Source organism: Ruditapes philippinarum, unplaced genomic scaffold (genome assembly GCF_026571515.1).
Source record: "Ruditapes philippinarum isolate M1 unplaced genomic scaffold, ASM2657151v2 ctg29_1_1_1_1, whole genome shotgun sequence".
In the NCBI taxonomy this organism is placed as follows: Eukaryota; Metazoa; Mollusca; class Bivalvia; order Venerida; family Veneridae; genus Ruditapes; species Ruditapes philippinarum.
Genome location: NW_026859731.1, coordinates 455094 through 473695, shown reverse-complemented (window position 1 = coordinate 473695; position 18602 = coordinate 455094). Strand labels below are relative to the sequence as shown.

The following is an 18602-nucleotide window of genomic DNA, read 5'->3' as shown; positions in this document are numbered from 1 at the left end:
TAATAGTTATTGAGATATGTAAAACTTGCGTGTAAACATTAACCAATGAGACTAAGTAGAAAAGGGGATATGAAATCAGCCTTAATGCAAGATAGAGTTAATGGAACTTGGTCAGTGACCTACAATTATGACCCTCCAATATGACCCTAGTGCATGTGTAAAGTTTCAAGTAAATATCTTGAAAAAGACCTTTAACCAAATCTCTAAAAAATTCTAAAGGGCAAATAATTCTGCAAATAATTGCAGGCAGAGTTATGCAAATTTTGCAAACTGATGTACATTGTTACTATAAAAAAGTATTTTAAATTTCAATTGAATATCTCAAGCAATAATTTGAGATATTTTACTTTACAAGAAACTTTAACCAAAATTTCTAAGTTAAAAAGGGGCATAATTCTGTCAATATTGTAGGCAGAGTTATCCAACTTGTCAATCTGATGTAGCTATATACTATAAATAAGTATTGTAAGTTTCAATTGAATATCTCAAGTAATAATTGAGATTATTTGACTTTACAAACAACTTTAACCAAAATTTCTAAGTTAAAAAGGGGCATAATTCTGTCAATATTGTAGGCAGAGTTATCCAACTTGTCAATCTGATGTAGCTTGTTACTATAAATAAGTATTGTAAGTTTCAATTGAATATCTCAAGTAATAATTGAGATATTTGACTTCACAAAAAACTTTAACCAACGCAGACGCCGACGCTGACGCCGACGCCGGGGCGACTACAATAGCTCTCATATTCTTCGAATAGTCGAGCTAAAAACGTTTTCCTAATGAAAATATCACCATGTTTTTATTGTGATTAATTTTCAAGGTTGAAAAAAAAATTGAGTATAATGTAAAGAACAAATAAAGGCTAGTTTAGTACAGGTACCTCAAAATTTGTTTTAATTTTATTGTTCAGAGAGTTGTTTCAAGGCCCATGAAGTCTAAAAAGTGCAATTATTTTAATTTTTCAAAATGGCTTTATTTTTAGTGTCCTGTAACAGTTTCCAGTTACCCATTTGCCACCTGAGCCAATTCTTGCTTCTTTTGTGTACAGTAATAGTGATTTAGTACTAAACTTAGAAGTCAGATACCAATTTGTTTACATATTGCTGTATTAAAATTCATTTTCATTCGGTGCTATTTTCTTCAGATGATGATTATTTCTAAATCCATTTTTACATTTACAAAATACAAAATGGAAAACATGTTTGCCCTTTTCACAGAAGGAATGTCTTAATTTCTGAAGCTTAATCTACAATTTGGCCTTGTTTATTTAAGACTACATTATTATATAAGGGGAGTTTATAAATTTAAAAGTGTCAGAAAGTTATGTTTTACATGTCTTACTTCCCTTTGTTATGTTATAAAATAAATAATAAAAAAACAAAAACAGTTTACTCTATTATAATTTTTATTTTGTTTTGTAAACTTGAAATATTCTGTTTTAAATTCTGCCATAAAATTCTTTTTAAATCCATTTGAAAACGAATGTTAAATAGCTAAATAGCATAAATTACTAAAATACTAGTTATTCTATGTAACATTTGAGACACATAAATGTGAAGAAGAAAAAAAGGATTATAATAAATTAATAAACATGGCACTTAAAATTTTTCGATGTATACTTTAAAAGTTTTAACAAGTGCCAGGGGTGATCCCATAATATAAATAGCACCCATTTTATATCCTACACAATATAGTATTGACATAATTAAGTATACCAAACATATTGTTTCTTTTATAAAATTAACCTGGTAACAAAAATTGTAATATCATACTAATGGACCTTTCCGTTTTTAGCATATCATTGAAAAATATGGCCGCGCCCTTTCAATTCATTGCTAAAATAAAGAGAAATAAAGAATCCTCAAAGAACGCACAAAAAGACAAAATTGAAAATGTTGCAGGCTCGCTTTGATTGGGCTTATTCATCGGTAATGGAAAGTGCAAGTTCATGTCCATGCCCCCTGGCACCGGCTTAAGCAAAATTCAAAATTTAATCATGGTATTGGTGAAATTTTGAATTTAGAAACATCTGCATATGTTTTCAAAAGGCGGTTATCATGGAACCTTCAATGTGACACTTTGGTGCCATTCCATGAAAAGCAGCATATGGTCCCCAAGTAAAACTATGTTGCTTAGTCAACTATCAATAACAGTATCACAAACAAAACCATTTTGTTCTTTCATGTTAACCAAAATCAACCAGTGACTATGTATTATCCTAGTGTAGCAACTGGATAACCAAGCAGTCAATTTGTATAATATTGTGAACACAAGGAAGGTCCACAAGAAATGCCCATCCATTCGTTATAATGCAATGTACATGTATATCAGGAATGCACAGTGGAAAAGTATTCAATTATCACTATCAAGACATTCAGTGAGTATTAACCCAAAATTTGTAAATACACAAACATAGCACAAAATAAACACATCCTGAATGGCAATATGTTAAAGCTAAATACATGTTTTGTGATATTTAATGTAAAATTAGACCCGTCTTATAATTGATCCGACCTTATACATGAGTCAATTGGACGCATATGATTTCACACATTGTGTGTATACATCAACTGTTTGTTGAAATACTGGCATATACATTGAATGTGATATAACACATTGCTATACTGGTGTAACTTAAATCTTGACGTCAGTTAAATTAACACATTGCTATACTGGTGTAACTTAAACCTTGACATCAGTTAAATTAACACATTGCTATACTGGTGTAACTTAAATCTTGACGTCAGTTAAATTAAGACAGAAATAAATAATAGATGAAAATTAGAGAAAACACAGCAGAAGAAACAACATACTGCAGTAAGGTGGACTAGATGTTTTCATTGATCGACAGGTCAATATTCATCAGAATATTTTCAGTAATTTAATGTTATTAAACTTATTTCTAAGTAGAATCTTGAAAATACATCTCATTTAAATACATGTACTTCCGAAACAGGGTTATTGAAAGACTTCTCTACATGTCTAGTGTATCAACGAAGTGGACTGGATAGAGATTTCAAAAAGATGAAAGGTTTAAATTTGAATTGAAGCTTAAACAGAGCTTCCTTAAATTCAAGTTAACTAAGCTAGAAGCAATCCTCAGGGATTTAGCTTTGATTAAAATTATGTGTACGTCTAAGTCTTGAAAGAGGGAGTGGGGGTATCTGGGTTGGGGATGCCCCCTCTACAATTTTTTTCACACTGAGATTGTCTGATGTTATTTTGGCCTATATAAAATATGTTCAGTGGATTGTTAAGATATTGCAGAAAGAGAAGTAAATGATTTTATTCACTTTCCTGGCCAGAAAGTGAAGGCAAAGACACAGCCAACAGATAGCTACACCACTGTTCAATATTCTATAACAAATTGTTAGTTTAAACATGAGTTTCATCAGGATACTCTCTTTGTTAAGTAACACACAAAAATGGAATACTAGTACCTGATTTTTTTAGAAATTAAACAAAAAATATGACAAGAGTATTTCTGAAGGAAATATGATCTGATAATATCACACAATCTCTAAGAGCATAAAAGTGCTTTTTTTCTTAACAAAACAAATTTTGAAATAATGTAATCTCACAAAAAAAACACACACTTCAACAAAATAAAATTATAGCTTCCTACCAGCAAACGTATAGATAAATTAGTAATACATAAATAACAGCACAAACATGATTGTTTTACATACATGTATATATATATATTATCTAGTCTTGGGAGATATCAACTTCCTATTTCACTACATATAGAAGTATCCGTGTTGTCATAGCAACCTGATCTTGACGTTGCGATTGGCTCCCCATTATTTGGATAAGTTTGAGAATCATTACCAGTAATGGAACCAAACTTTTCTTTAAATCGTTGTGTATATATATGCAGTTCCTGTACATCCTGGAGATTTGAATACTCTTCATTTTGAAGAGTACAAAAGTCCTGATTATTATGATCGTCATGATCGCTATGGTCACCTGACGTCGAGGTGGCAGATTCCTCGCATGATATTGATTCAAGCCTTCTTCTTTGCTTTCTTGTATACATGTAACGTAGTTTGCTCCACATCCCCCGACACATGTCAATAAGTCTTTGATCCCGCACTTTAAAATGTGTTGCAAAGTGATATTCATCCCTAAAATAGTAACAAGTGAATGAGTGTTTTCAAATTCTGAAAAAAATATGAAATACTACAATCATAATATGTATATATTGTATATATTTTACTCTTAGTTACAAAAATTATTTTGAAGTACTTTTCACAACAGATCACGGCAGTAGGCTACATTAAATTTATCAAAGCACAGTTCAGCTACCGCATCGTTCCTGGGCAGGCTGCTGGGTAGTTTACTATTTGCCTACACTTTTGCAAGGAACTGATAACTTCTGAATATGTCAGAACAGAGGTACAGTGCAAATGACTTACGAGAAGATTTCATGATAAATCACAACGAAAGTGACCTGCAGCCGTTCGGGAATTGGTACCGGATCACTCGATTCGCAGTCCTATGCTATTGAGCTAACCAGACAGTCCATAAAGATAATTGACAGTTTATATGGCCTATATAAACAGTTATTTACATATATAACCCAAACAGCTAGGCGAAGATTATACATGTATTGCAAACAAATGTTTATATAAGACCATATAACCTGTCAAGAATCTTTAAAAACAAAATTAATATACAGCAAACTGCCTTTTATTTGAGAAAAAAATAAAGACAAGAAATTACTTAATAAATTGACAGCAGCCGTGTAATACGTAGTTTATATATAAACCTCAAGATTATCCAATGAAAAGAAATGTTACAAACATACATTTTCTTTAGATATTAAAGTAAGATCCATCACATGTTTGAATTAATTAAATGCAAACACATAAAAGACAACATAGGAACTAGATCATAAATATTTGTAAAAATTATCAGGTTCGAAATTTTACTCCCCTTATAACCTAATACAGTGTAACTTCCGAATTCCGGAACTTCTGAAATCCGGAAACTTCTAAAAACCGAACAATTTTTTCGGTCCCGATTTTTTTCCTTCTATTTTCTATTAATATAATACTTCTGAATTCCGGAACTTCTAAATTCTGAATTCCGGACGATATTTTCGTAAAATTAGAGTCAAATCAATGCAATTTTACCTCCAAAATCCGGAAATATCCAAAGGTGTGAAATACATTGTAAATCGAGAATGTTTACCCTGCAGGAATATTTAATCTCCCTATCGATTGTTTACCAATTAGCGGTAATCGTGTAATTTGACACACGTTAAAATCACAAACTGTGAAATGGCATGTTTGAAGTGATGCGGTTAATGAAAGTAATTTACGGCGGTCAGTTCATTTGAAGTGTTTATTAGCGGATTAAATGACTAGTTGGGACAATGTATGCATCAAAAGTCTTTAGGGATTTTATTGAATTTGATGCACTAATTAATTAACTAGCATCGGACAACATGTAAGTTTATGCAATTAACAATATTTCTACAAACTGACAGAAATTCAAAGGCATTTGCAGTATTAAATAAAGTGTTAAATATAAATGTTTTCTTTCCCTTCTTATCTTTATTTTGATTAAAAGACTATTTTATATATTACAGTAATGGCCACATTTTCCTTGACATTTAGTGACATTTAGTGGCTTAGTCTTGTCCACATTATCCGAAACCTCTGAATTCCGGAAACCTCTGAAATCCGAACTTTTTGACAAGTCCCATGGGTGTTCGGTTTTCAGAAGTTACACTGTATTGTAGAACTTTAGAGAGAGGAGAAACAGCCCTTGTCTGCTAACCTGAATGTCACAGCACCTTTATACCTATAAACTTTGTGAGTATATAAATGTTTTCCGAACACAGCTTGCTTTGATTTTAGGAAATATACAATTTATTGTAATACCATGTAAACAAATTTCTGTCAACAAGGATCATTTGATGGTCTGATAAATATTAAACTTGACAACTAGTTTACTTTAAAACTTTGTACATGATTATCCCTAGCAATGTTTAGATTTTCAGTCACAACAACGCACTGAAAATAAGTAGGGGAAACAAATCAGGCGCAATTAAGCTTGATATCAGGTACAGCAGCATTTATTTGTTGATGTGTTAGAATCAAAATAATATATCCCAAGCAGTGATTTTACTGCTTGATAAAATCAATGTTTGTCATTCGGATGTGCAGGGCGTAGCATCTGAACTCCAAACAGTGATTTTATCTAGCGATAAAATCACTTCTGGAGACATATTAATTCTTAATTCTGTCAAGTACGCCCCCATGATTTATAAATATACCTTACAATAGCCTTTATAATTAATAACTTAAAATAAATAATAAAAATACCTGATTAATTTCTTGCTGTATGACAGTGGTCCCCTTTGCATCAAACTTAAAGCATAGAAAAGTCGACATTTTGATGCCATTATAGGATCTCCCATCTCCATGGCGATTCTCAACTGTGTTACAGATATTCTTCCTGCCTCCTCTGACTACAATATAATAGTGGTCACATGTCTTATTTGTTGTCAGTGAATAAAAAAGTGTATTTCTTTACATTAATGATTAGACATGTAAAAATGGCTCACAAAACTGTGCTTTTGCTGTGAATCCTTACCACTCTACATTTAATTAACTTGTCCATTCAATCAAGTGGACAAACCATTCATCAATTGTAGGAAAAATTTCCAGACTATGGCTGAATACTGACCAGTGCAGACCATGATCAGTCAGCACTGGCAGATTTTAATCTGCACTGCTTGCATGGATATTCAGTTGCTGCTAGCAGTTTATTTGTTTGTGTTGTTGGATTTTCAATCACATTGACACAGTAAAGGTCAAATGGCAACTTTCCAGCATTACTAGTGGAGGAAGACCTCAATTCCCCATCCTTGCATTGATTCAGGCATGAGCTGTAACCAGAGTAGAAACACCAACCTACAATTAGCTAGCTTGATAGCTTCCTCACAATAATACAAAATCCCTGGCATGAAAACAGTGAAAGGCAAATGTGCAAGAAGTGACCTTTGCCACTCAGCCACGGAGGCCACTTTGCAGGAAAAGGGTTGAGGGATTTCAACATCAACAGGGGCAACAATGTCGCAAAATATGCCTGTCTCAAGGAGGTTTGACAGAGATGTGGCCATTATAGATATGCATATAGGAGATAATTATGCTCTGGACAAAATCCGGACAATATCTGGATATTTTATCATGTCTAGTGAGCTTGCAGATATTTACCTAAATTGCATGTGTTACACATGTAGTCATGATAGTAATCATTTGTGATACAATCTATCAATCAATGATGACTAAATGGTCCCCGTACACAAACTTTGACCTCTCTATGTGACCTTGACTCTGGCAGCAGGGACCTGGAATATGTGCATGACACTTCTTCTCATAGTGGTGAACATTTCTATTAAGTTTCATTTGAATCCTACCATGTGTATAAGAGATATGCTCTGGACAAAATCTCTATATTTTATCATCTTTAGTGACCTTGACCCTGCATATATTAACCTAAAATTACAGGCTTCACCCCCGTAGTCAAGATAATGACCATTTGTGTTTCAATCCCTCAAAAAATGAGTGCTAAATGATCCAAATACACATTTTCATATTTTTATCTGAACTTTGACCCGTGTGTGTGATCTTGACGTTATGCCAAGTTATATAGAAATCACTCTATGTATGTGGAAGATTTGCTCTGGACAAGTGTTTTTCGATGACCTCTAAGTGTGACCTTGACCTTTGACCTGGTTCATGTGCTTGACACATCTTCTCATAGTGGTTAACATTTCTATGAAGTTTCATTAAAATTCCTCCATGCCTTTCAGAGATATGCTCCAGACAAAAACTACAATATGACTAATTTTTCAAACGAGCGTATAAAAATAGCAAACAGGCTAGAGTTTAGTCACAATGCACTGATGAAAGGCTGGCCTGACTCTATATTGGTATTGTTGATAGCATATACATGTAAATGATTAAAGTTTCACATTTATATTAATAATTATATTGTATAAACAAATAAGAAAGTAGATAAACAAAAGTTGTTTTCTTTTTAAATGAGAATTTTCTTTCCTGTCACGATTATACTTTTAAACGATAATTAGATCAAGTTCATTGTAGGTTTATTTTAAGTGTGACATAAGTGTATAAACAAATTATACTAATGTACAGATTTTTTGAAGTTGCAAAAAAATTATAAAATTATCTTTAGCTATTGAAAATTAATAACATTATACTCCAGGGAATTTTCAAAATGCAGAAATATTCAGCCTATACTTAACATTTATATTAATGGCAACCTTTATGTAACTAGAAATGTGTCCATAGGACACGGGTGCCCCCACCGCGCCACTGTTCTGTCAATCTTTTTACTAAGTCAAGGGAAATAACTCTACAAATACTGGATAAGTCCACAAGCGAAACCCAAGGTGCAAATCTAAATATGCTGAGCAACCTGCCCATAAGGTTTAATGACTATGTCAAATCCTTTTTGAGTAACTTGCGACACAAGTTGAAAATTGCAAAAATTTTCTAAGTGAATAGCAATTACTCTAAAAATACTAAATCCAGACGAAAATACCTGGTGCACAACTGCACATGCTGATCAATATTCCTGTAAAGTAACATGACTCTAGGTCAAATACTTTTTGAGTTACATGCGACACAAGTTGAAAATTGCAAAATTTTACTAAGTCAAGGGAAATAACTCTGAAAATACTAAAAATATCCACACGAAAATACCCAGGTGCACAACTACACATGCTGATCAACATTCCTGTAAAGTTTCATGACTCTAGGTCAAATACTTTTTGAGTTAGGTGCGACACAAGTTGAAAATTGCAAAATTTTACTAAGTCAAGGGCATTAACTCTAAAAATACTATAAATATCCACACGAAAATACCCAGGTGCACAACTACACATACTGATCAACATTCCTGTAAAGTTTCATGACTCTAGGTCAAATACTTTTTGAATTACATGCGACACAAGTTGAAAATTGCAAAATTTTACTAAGTCAAGGGCAATAACTCTGAAAATACTAAAAATATCCAGACGAAAATACCCAGGTGCACAACAACACATGCTGATCAACATTCCTGTAAAGTTTCATGACTCTAGCTCAAATACTTTTTGAGTTACATGCGACACAAGTTGAAAATTGCAAAATTTTACTTAGTCAAGGGCAATAACTCTGAAAATACTAAAAATATCCAGACGAAAATACCCAGGTGCACAACTACACATACTGATCAACATTCCTGTAAAGTTTCATGTCTCTAGGTCAAATACTTTTTGAGTTACGTGCGACACAAAAGTGAACGGACAGACTGAAGGACGGACGGACGTTCTCACAGGACAGTAATTATGTGGCTACTCTATTGTTCTCTCTATTGTTCATTTTAGCCACACAAAAGAAAATAGCCACATAAAAGCATTACGGAATGAATGACATCAAAGAGAAAGAACAGTTACCTATTATCCCTCTAGCCACATAATTACTGTCCTGTGAGTGCGGACAGACAGACGGACAAGGGTAAATCTAAATGCCCACCACTAACATGGGGGCACAAAAATCAAGTTATTGCAGACAATCAAATTATGTGTTGCATAATAAAGAGTAGAAATAATGCATTAACTTTTATTACACTAAATATCTCATTCTGAAATAACTTTGTCCATATTTCAATCTGGACAAAACCATTCAATAATAAATGTATGTAAAGCCTGACTAACAAATGGTTGCCAGCTCACATAGCTCAATCGATTAGAGCGTGAGACTTGTAATCTCAAAACTGTGGGTTCTATTCCCGGGCTGGCCAACTTAAATTACTTAACAGTCTTTCAGATGTCATGAGACTTTAAATCGAAGTCTTGTATATGATTGCTAAAACACTTGGCGCGTAAAAGAACCAGGAGAAGCTACTGGAATTGGAGCATCTTTCTGTATCTTGCACTATCCTCCAAAATCTAAAATGACTAATACTTAATACTCTTCTGGAGGACCTGCCCATATGGGCAACTGATGGTGAGTATAAATAAACTCAAATACTCACACATAACAAACAGTGCAGACCATGATCTGACAACATTGATATGCTGGCTAAACTATGTCTGAACCGCATCATGACAAAACCAACATAGTATGTTTGCGACCAGCATGGATCCAGACCAGCCTGCGCAGTCTGATCGGGATCCATGCTGTTCACTATCAGTTTCTCTACTTGTAATAGAGTTGGTCAGCGAACAGCATGGATCCTGATCAGACTGTGCGGACGCGCAGGCTGGTCTGGATCCATGCTGGTCGCAAACACACTATGTTGGTTTTGTCGTGACGTGGCTCATTTGTATGTTTGAACCGGTCACATGGGTAGATTTAGTGGCCGCCAGCAGGCTTACGGTTAAAGATTGGTTGAAAAAACTTTTTTTTATTTTCTAAAATTTCCCACTTTTAAAATTTTTTTAATTTTCTTTTTTAATTTTTTTAAAACTTTTTTATTTTTTTTTTAGGACCCCACCTATATCCTTTTACTTAAAAAATGTTGAAAATAATCCCCAAAGTAAGGACCCCCCTTTCCCGAGGGTGGGCCCCAAACCATGCCATAGTTTCCTCTAGAACCATGCGTTTCTGTACTAAACCTCCAACCTTTTCATTCCTGTCAAAATATATAAACAGTCTAAGTTTCATACCTAAATTTTACAGGGTCCGTACTCTCCTGAAAGCGTATATATACCTTCATTAAGCCTAGAATACATACATACCTGAATTTAAAAGATATACTAAATTATGAACGTACATAATAAGGGTTATGCCAATGCCCACAACTGTGTGGATATGATAACACCACAGTCCCTAACATAGTCAAGCTAAATAAAAGGGAGTTGGTTATCAGAAAATGTTCTATTTTCTCAAACAACATTCTAAAATTTATTTATTTAGAGTTATGTGCTGAAATTAATTTAGGATGTACATAAAATTATAGAACCTTGTTTTTATCCTAATTAATTTCTGTTATACATGCATTTAGGTTGCACTTACACAATATAGGTCATGTGGTGACTTCCCAGCTTTACTGGTGGAGGAAGACCTCAGGTACCTCTTTTTTGCATTATTTCAGGCATAAACAGGTACCTGAGTAGAACCACCAACTTTCTGTAAGCTAGCTAGTAAATAGCTTTCTCACATGATAGAACTCAAAGATGATTACGCGGCATGAACCTACAGTGGTTAGAGGCAAGTGTTTTGAAGCCAACAATTTACTTCTTAGACTTATCTATAAAAATCCTCAAGAATACTATACCTTAATACCAAACAAACATATACATGTATTTTCTCTTTATTTCAACTTACCAAGCATAGCATACATGAGAGATGGCTGGTTCTAGGCATACTTCCAACAGCCATGGCAGTCTTATACTGAGCTCACACGCTGATAAAACGCTTTCACAGGAACAATGCTTTCTTCTCACATCTCTTAACTTGTTATTCTTTCTCATAAAGTTAATAAATCCCTCCCTGAATACCTTGGATTGTGACATCTCTTGAAAGCTCTCATAAGCCACATCTGACTTCAGTTTAGTCACTATTTTATACTCAGTATCTAAAAGCACAAGTGAAAAATTAGGAGCAATTTTGTTGTTATCGCAGGACTGGCAAGAACATTCCATGTTCAAACCATTACAAGAGCAAATTTGACTGTTTCCCGTCTTTGGCTTATTTTCCAGACTGGTTCCACTTCCTGTCTGATTTCCATTTTCAATGTTTTTAACTGAATTCTGTTTCTGCGTTACTTTCCCGTGATGTGTATGTCTGTGTATCACAAAATATTGAGCGGAATTTGTACACGGGTCATGTCGTAAGGCAATACCCACCTCAGATTTGTCAAACTTTACTGGGGCAAGGTCTTTGCTAAACACTGCCCGGTCATAGATTGTATCTTCTGTTTTAACACAAACCAACAAATACGCCATTCTATCTGAATAATATGAAGTTCACGACTTCTTTATGAATATCCTTGACGAGATATTTACAAAATGAGTCGAGTTATACAAAAAACGTTTTTGGTTCACATACTGAATCCTTTGAGCAATACTTGTCATGTAATCTTCCACTTTTTTTATTCATCTAAATAACCCATCTTATCATCAGCTCCATCCTCCAATGAATCTACAATATAAATATATTACTTTTATTAGGAATGATTTCATACAAGCATAACCAATTTTCAATTTCAATTACAATTTCCATATTCAATTACAACAAGCACATATAAAACATATAAGTAGTCAAGACTTTGTAACCTTTGACTAAAATTTACTTATACAAGTACCTGTCCTCAGCTTGACCCCTAGGTAGTACGTAGGCAGTATTTTTTATTTAACTCAATAAAATTATAAAATATAGGTGCTGAAAAATGAAAACTATGACTAATGGAGAATATCAGCATATTTTGTATTTTCTCAGTAAACCTCTTACAAATAATCATTTAATTAATCATTCTTAGCACTTGACACATAAATGAAAGGATGGTAACCTGAAATTCTTACAAATTTTGACCCCGACCACAAACAAAATTTCAAAAATAAAAAATCATGAAAACTCAAAAATTCTTCTTATGAGTAGAAATTTTGTACAAATTTTCTGATTTTTCACGGAAATACCAAATGTGCATGACTTTTTCTTACTCTATTAGAGGAAGGGTAGAATTGTGATAAAAATAAAAAATTCTGTCACATTTTGCACAAAACAAAGGTTCACCTGAACTGTGAATTATTTGTCTCTGAAACTATTCATACAATCATATGTCTTTTTAAGTTTAATTATTTTTTTTAATTATTTTTTTTACAATTAATTACAATGTATCTAATTGTGTGCAACTTTAAAAAGTTATATAGTAAAAAAAAAAAAAACTTTTAACAGTCAACCTTTATCTAGTTAACTACCGTAAACTTTATTTAGGACAAAAGTTACAAGTACCGATTCTTGATTCAATTCCAGTTATATTATATCATCATGTATAAACCTTTTAAAAAACACTGGCTAGCCTGTTTTATACACACAATGGAGTGTAGTATTTAACTTATGACAGAGTCAGTATAGCATTTTTTTCCCATTTTGAATGGCTAGTTTATTTACATGTACCTCATTCATACAATGTTTTTTTTCAGACATATGACCTAGATTTAATCATACATTAACGTGTAAGACACCATTTAACAATGTTTCATTACACTTGTGTTTTTAAGGTTGTAATGAATATAACAGTTTAAATCAGCTAAGGAAAATAAAAAAGAATTACACTTCCTTCTACCAAGGTCACACATACTTATAACCTGAATACAGCCATGTTCTTTTATTATTACAAAAATCTAGTAAGATCTTTAATTTTAAATTTAACTTGAAGGTATTTCCATTGGAGTGAACTTAATTTAAGAAATATAAGTCTTTATTAAGTTTGTACTCAGGTCTGTTTCTGATCAGAATTAGACATTTCCAAACAAATAATTGGGCAGGGGGGCGGGGTTTAGGGATTGGAGTGGGCTTTGGGGGTCTGTTTAACCCTATGGGTAATTTATATGTTTATAAAGGTCAACAAAGTCATGTAACACGAAATATCTAAAAAGGCATGTACAAAGTAGTATGTACTTTGTAGGGAAAAGATTCTGAAAGATTCATTAAAAGTGCCGAGTGTCACTTTTATTTCACAAAGGCTTTTTCTTAAGTGTTCTGTTACAGTTTCCAAAACAGTTAGATACTTTTATTCCTCCACTCACTGGCCATAAATCTGACCCATTCTTTGCTTTTTAGCCATAACTAAAGTTATAAAGATTAAGTACTTTGTATGGAAGACAAAATAACAATTTGTTTACTTGTTGCTTCTATGACGCAATATTTCTATGACCCAATATTTAACATTCAAAGCTGCTTGTATCTAACATGCTCTAAGTCAATTACTAAGATAACAATTATAAGTAATTATAAAACAATGGCTATGTATGATTCATATAACTTTTGTAGAGATCTACTAGGAAATGCATCATGCTAAATACATTGTGTGTTACAGTGCAGCTCGGGGCCATGTAGAAATGTGTTAAATTTTTGTATTTAAGTTTCTTTAGTAAACATTTAGTGGCAGCAATATTAACCACGAGGCATTTATATATATACTTTGTAGAGGTCCTTTACATGTATACCGAAAATCTAAGCTCTTTTTATTACAGTATCCCACAAGTCTTCAAGAAGATTTAAATGTGTTGAAATCCAATACAAATCTTGGAAACTAGATAACCACTAGAATGAAACAATATACAGTATCAAGTATCTTCAGAAGCTCTTTACATTGCATTTTTCCTCAAGCTGATAAATTCAGAGATACATGTATATGATTTCCGCACACCAAAAATCTCACCAATATTGCAGTGCCTGAGTGTGCACTGAACAAAGCTGATGTTTAATGCGGAGATTTATTGTTATTTTATGCATTGGCATTTACCGCAATAAAGTGACGTCATAAACATGTTCATTAACAGGACACTTGTCATCTATTACACTCACCCTACCTTAGATAAAGACTCTAGCCCAAAATAAATATAACTCAGAATACGTACACTAGATTACAAGTGGAGAAGTTGAGCCATTTTAAGTATAAGGCATTATCTCCCCTGTACAAGATTCAGAACAAAAAAGTTCACAGAGTCAACCTTTAAATGTCAAAGTGATTGACTAATCTATAAGACATTATCATTGCAAAGAAGTAAACCTCCATAATTTCTGCCTCTATTAAAGCACCATATGACCCAGTCTTTGGACATAATATTTCCACAGTCCAGCTAATAGCTGCTATGGTACAAGGCCCCTTTAATCTTCCTTACGTGTGGTAACGGTAACCAATAATTGGGCTGGACTGTAAGGAAAGAGAATGAAATGATCACAATTATAACAATGTTCTACATGAACATGTATATTAGGGGCTCTTAGAGGAACTGATGATATAAAAATACCTAGAGCTGCTATATTAATTTGACTACTATGCATAGTTTATGTAGCATTGAATGGTAATGTTTTCTCCAAAAGCTACGTCATCAGCAACAAATTCTACACTCCTTCATACCACACCTTTAACTACAGCCGTGTTCATACGCCTTGTGCTGTTCGTGCAGCTGTTGTGGTTAAAATAAAAAAAATATCACAATGAAACAGTGATAAATTAAATTAGCTATATGATGCTGTGCCAATTAAAAACAAAATTGTTTCAAAAATAGATTTCAAAGACCATTGTGCAAGTACTGTGATTTGACACAATCAAACACATCAATGATGTCATCATCTGATCATCCCACATGTGAACTTACTGCACTATATTTCCAATAAACAATTTTCTCTAAGTCTAATGTATCGACACAAACAGTGAATCAACTGATAAATATGTCCATACATACAAAGAAAGAAAAAACAAGTCACCAACCTTTGTGTATACCAATATAAAGAGTTATTTATCCGCGTTTCATAGAACACTTAACAACCTCACCTTCCTTGATACAAATGGCGGAGAAAAACTAAGGGGCGTTACTCCGGAGTCCTTATTTAACAAACTCCTCACAGTGATTACCTCCCTTGGCCGTTATTTTTTCCCAAATTAAATGTTTTCACTTAGTTTGGTTACAATAATGAATTAACACAGATCATCTCTCAAATTTATTTATTTATCTATTATAATTATTATCATACAAAACTTTCAGTTCTAAAAATAACAAAAGCACTGTTCATTTTAAAAAAGGTACATTTTGACACAATCAACTTTGAAACATTTTATTTAATTTGTTATTAGCGTTTAGTTAAGAGATTCTAAGTTTCAAATTGGATTTATGAATTATTTAAGTGATTATTTTTTTTAAGTAAAATAAATGGTTTAAGAATAGAAGCTGGCTTACGGAAGGTCGGTGGTTCTACCCAGGTGCCCGCTCGTGCCTGAAATAATGCCCGAAGGGGCACCTGGGGTCTTCCTCCACCAATAAAGCTGGAAAAAAATCGACGAAAAAATCTCGGCGGGACGCTCTAGGATGGCCCGACTTGAGTGTACGGTCGCCCATTAGTCAAAATATATTGACGTGCCAAAGCTTGATTCTGAGATATTTTCGTTCTGGGGCAGAATCTCGCTTTTATTGCCCAGACACGAAAATAGCACAATATCTCGTCGCGCAGTACAATTAGTTGGACTAGGTCGCCCATATGGGCTTTCCGGCGGCGACCTTAAATAAACGCATTAAAAAAAATGCCATTGATAATCACGATATTACATTGATGAACATAAAAAAGTAACAATTATAATTATAAATTAAAATGTTATAATTAAAAAAAAAGATGACTGTTGCATTAATGCCATTCCCCGTACTTAATTCATTTATATATTTGATTAAATTATAAAATTAGTAACAACAACAAAAAAACATAATTAAAAACAAATAATTTGAAACGAAATACATTATATACGAAAAAATAGCTTATATCAACACATTTTTCATCTAGAAAGATCGATAATTTTTAGAAGACCGGCACTGACCGGGCCAGTAAATATGATGCTATTCGCCGGTCTCTCGTAAATTCCGGTCAAAATAGACCGGGAGAGACCGGAGACCGGAAGCGACCGGACCAATTTAACGCTGTCAGAAAAATGCATTTTTTTCACTTTCATTGTATTTTTAATGGATAATGTAACCTGTTTTTAAGTCCAAAGTATGTAATATGATTTTAAATCTTATAATTGATCTAAATAGGTTCAAATAAAGTTATTTTGGAAAAACTGTTGCGTTTTTTGCAGTCTATGGGAAGTAACAAACGATACACTGTAATCTCTTTTTTTCTTGAAGTTGCTTCCCTTTATTAGTTTATGATAAATATCAGACGCCTAAATGCTATGGTACACTGCGCGTTGCCTTGTCGTTAGCGACAATACAATTTATATCGTTATCGACTTTTCGTCTTGTCGCTAGCGTGATCACGACAAAACGGAAACGGCCGCTGGTTTGTTTCGCTGTCGTTCTTGTCGTCCTTGTCTTCTAGTCGTTCGAAGCACGCCAAACCCGGCGCGTTTTGTTCCGCTGATGTCGTCCTTTCATTGGCTTTATTAAAAGCCAATCCTTTGAATTTGAACCAAGGTGGTTAATTGACATCGCTCGACCCCCTTCGCCGCCACGACCCAACGCGCCGTTTGGCGTGCATCGTTAGCGACATGACGACAAGGCGAAAGTCCGACAACGCGCCGTTCCAAATCAGCAGCCATAAAATACAGTGTTAGCACTATCTATATGTTTCTACATGGTCTTTCAAATATTTGATAGGCATTTTTTCTAGTAATCCCCCATTGTGTCTCAAGATTTGAGAATTAAACATATTTTCATAACAAAATGTTAATAACTAAGGTATAAGTGGTCCAAGGGATAAGTAAGTTTGAGTGTTTTCACAAACAAATACATAATATTCACAAGGGTCCCTTATGAATATTATGTATTTGTTTGTGGCTGGGTACGTTGCAATTCAAGTTGCACCATTTCTGACTTTCTTTGTGTTAATTAAGATAACGCTTCCTTTTTCACATATTAATAAAAGCTGGTGACAGTAAGTATCAAAAATACGATTCTTCGAATTACCATAGAAAAGATTCACTTCACGGCATTGCCAATGTGATATGCCAAACATATTGCCTTCGTTTTTTTCCCCTTTTTTTAATATGCTGGACCGAACTATAGCATTTTTCAAGTATTTTCGTCGCACGTAACACTTCTAATATAATTAGATTTTGACAAAACAACAACCCCTAACCTTTATTAGATCGTCTATTATTCACATCATATCAGAGATATCTTTTTATCAAACCACGTTTGCTCGACTTTATAACAGGACGAATTAACATTACTTCAACATTAACAGTTCAAGAACTTTTCTTTTATAAGATGTCATAAAACGTTCAGATCGACTGTTATAACATTGAGACCTATGACAAATTGAAACAACAGCTGTACGGTATCAAACAATTAACATCTATAATCGACCAGGAGAATCAAAAAAGAAGATTGCATTTGCTTGATAATGTATGTAACAGGTGCTGTGTGTATCCAAACTGATCAATATACAGTAATAAAAAGAAAAGAATATATAAACAAGTCCTGGAACACATAGGTTGTTCATCGTTCTGTGCTCTTTGAGAGACTCGCAAAAGACGCGGACGTTTGTATCAGGAAAAAAGATCCAAAGACTTCAAGGGATTGGACAAAGACATTGTACACAACACTAGGTTGTTTCAATCTTTATAAATCTTCATCTTCATTAAAAGCATACAATTCATCAAAACTTCGTAGGTATTCAGCCAATTTCGTTACAGTTTCCATACTTACAAGCATAGAAAGAAAGCGTTCACACACTGGACAAGAATTTTGTTGTTGTTTTTGTTGTTGTTGTTTTCCAGGATAATATAGCGAGTTTTTATTAATTTAAGACAACAGGCTGTTTGTTAGTTTGTTTTATGTCGTTTTTACGCCGATTTGTTATTGGTCATATCCCCTTAAACTGGCTTTCCTGAATAACTACCCAGTATAATTTC

The 18602-nt window shown here is 33.6% G+C and overlaps 2 protein-coding genes across 2 annotated transcripts; both read right to left on the bottom strand.

Moving 5' to 3' along the window:
• Positions 1-1389: 1389 nt before the first annotated feature.
• LOC132757689 (uncharacterized) lies at positions 1390-6518 on the bottom strand. The gene is made up of 2 exons (XM_060749046.1): positions 6338-6518; positions 1390-4129 (listed from the first exon to the last, which is right to left on the bottom strand). Exons 1-2 carry the CDS (start codon positions 6436-6438, stop codon positions 3727-3729), a joined length of 504 nt encoding a protein of 167 aa, XP_060605029.1. The 5' UTR covers positions 6439-6518; the 3' UTR covers positions 1390-3726.
• Positions 6519-6716: 198 nt separating this feature from the next.
• On the bottom strand, positions 6717-15549 carry LOC132757678 (uncharacterized). The gene is made up of 4 exons (XM_060749028.1): positions 15471-15549; positions 11357-12172; positions 10602-10661; positions 6717-6903 (listed from the first exon to the last, which is right to left on the bottom strand). The coding sequence occupies exons 2-4, from the start codon at positions 11974-11976 to the stop codon at positions 6717-6719; spliced, it is 867 nt and encodes a 288-aa protein (XP_060605011.1). The 5' UTR covers positions 11977-12172; positions 15471-15549.
• Between the last annotated feature and the right edge of the window lie 3053 nt (positions 15550-18602).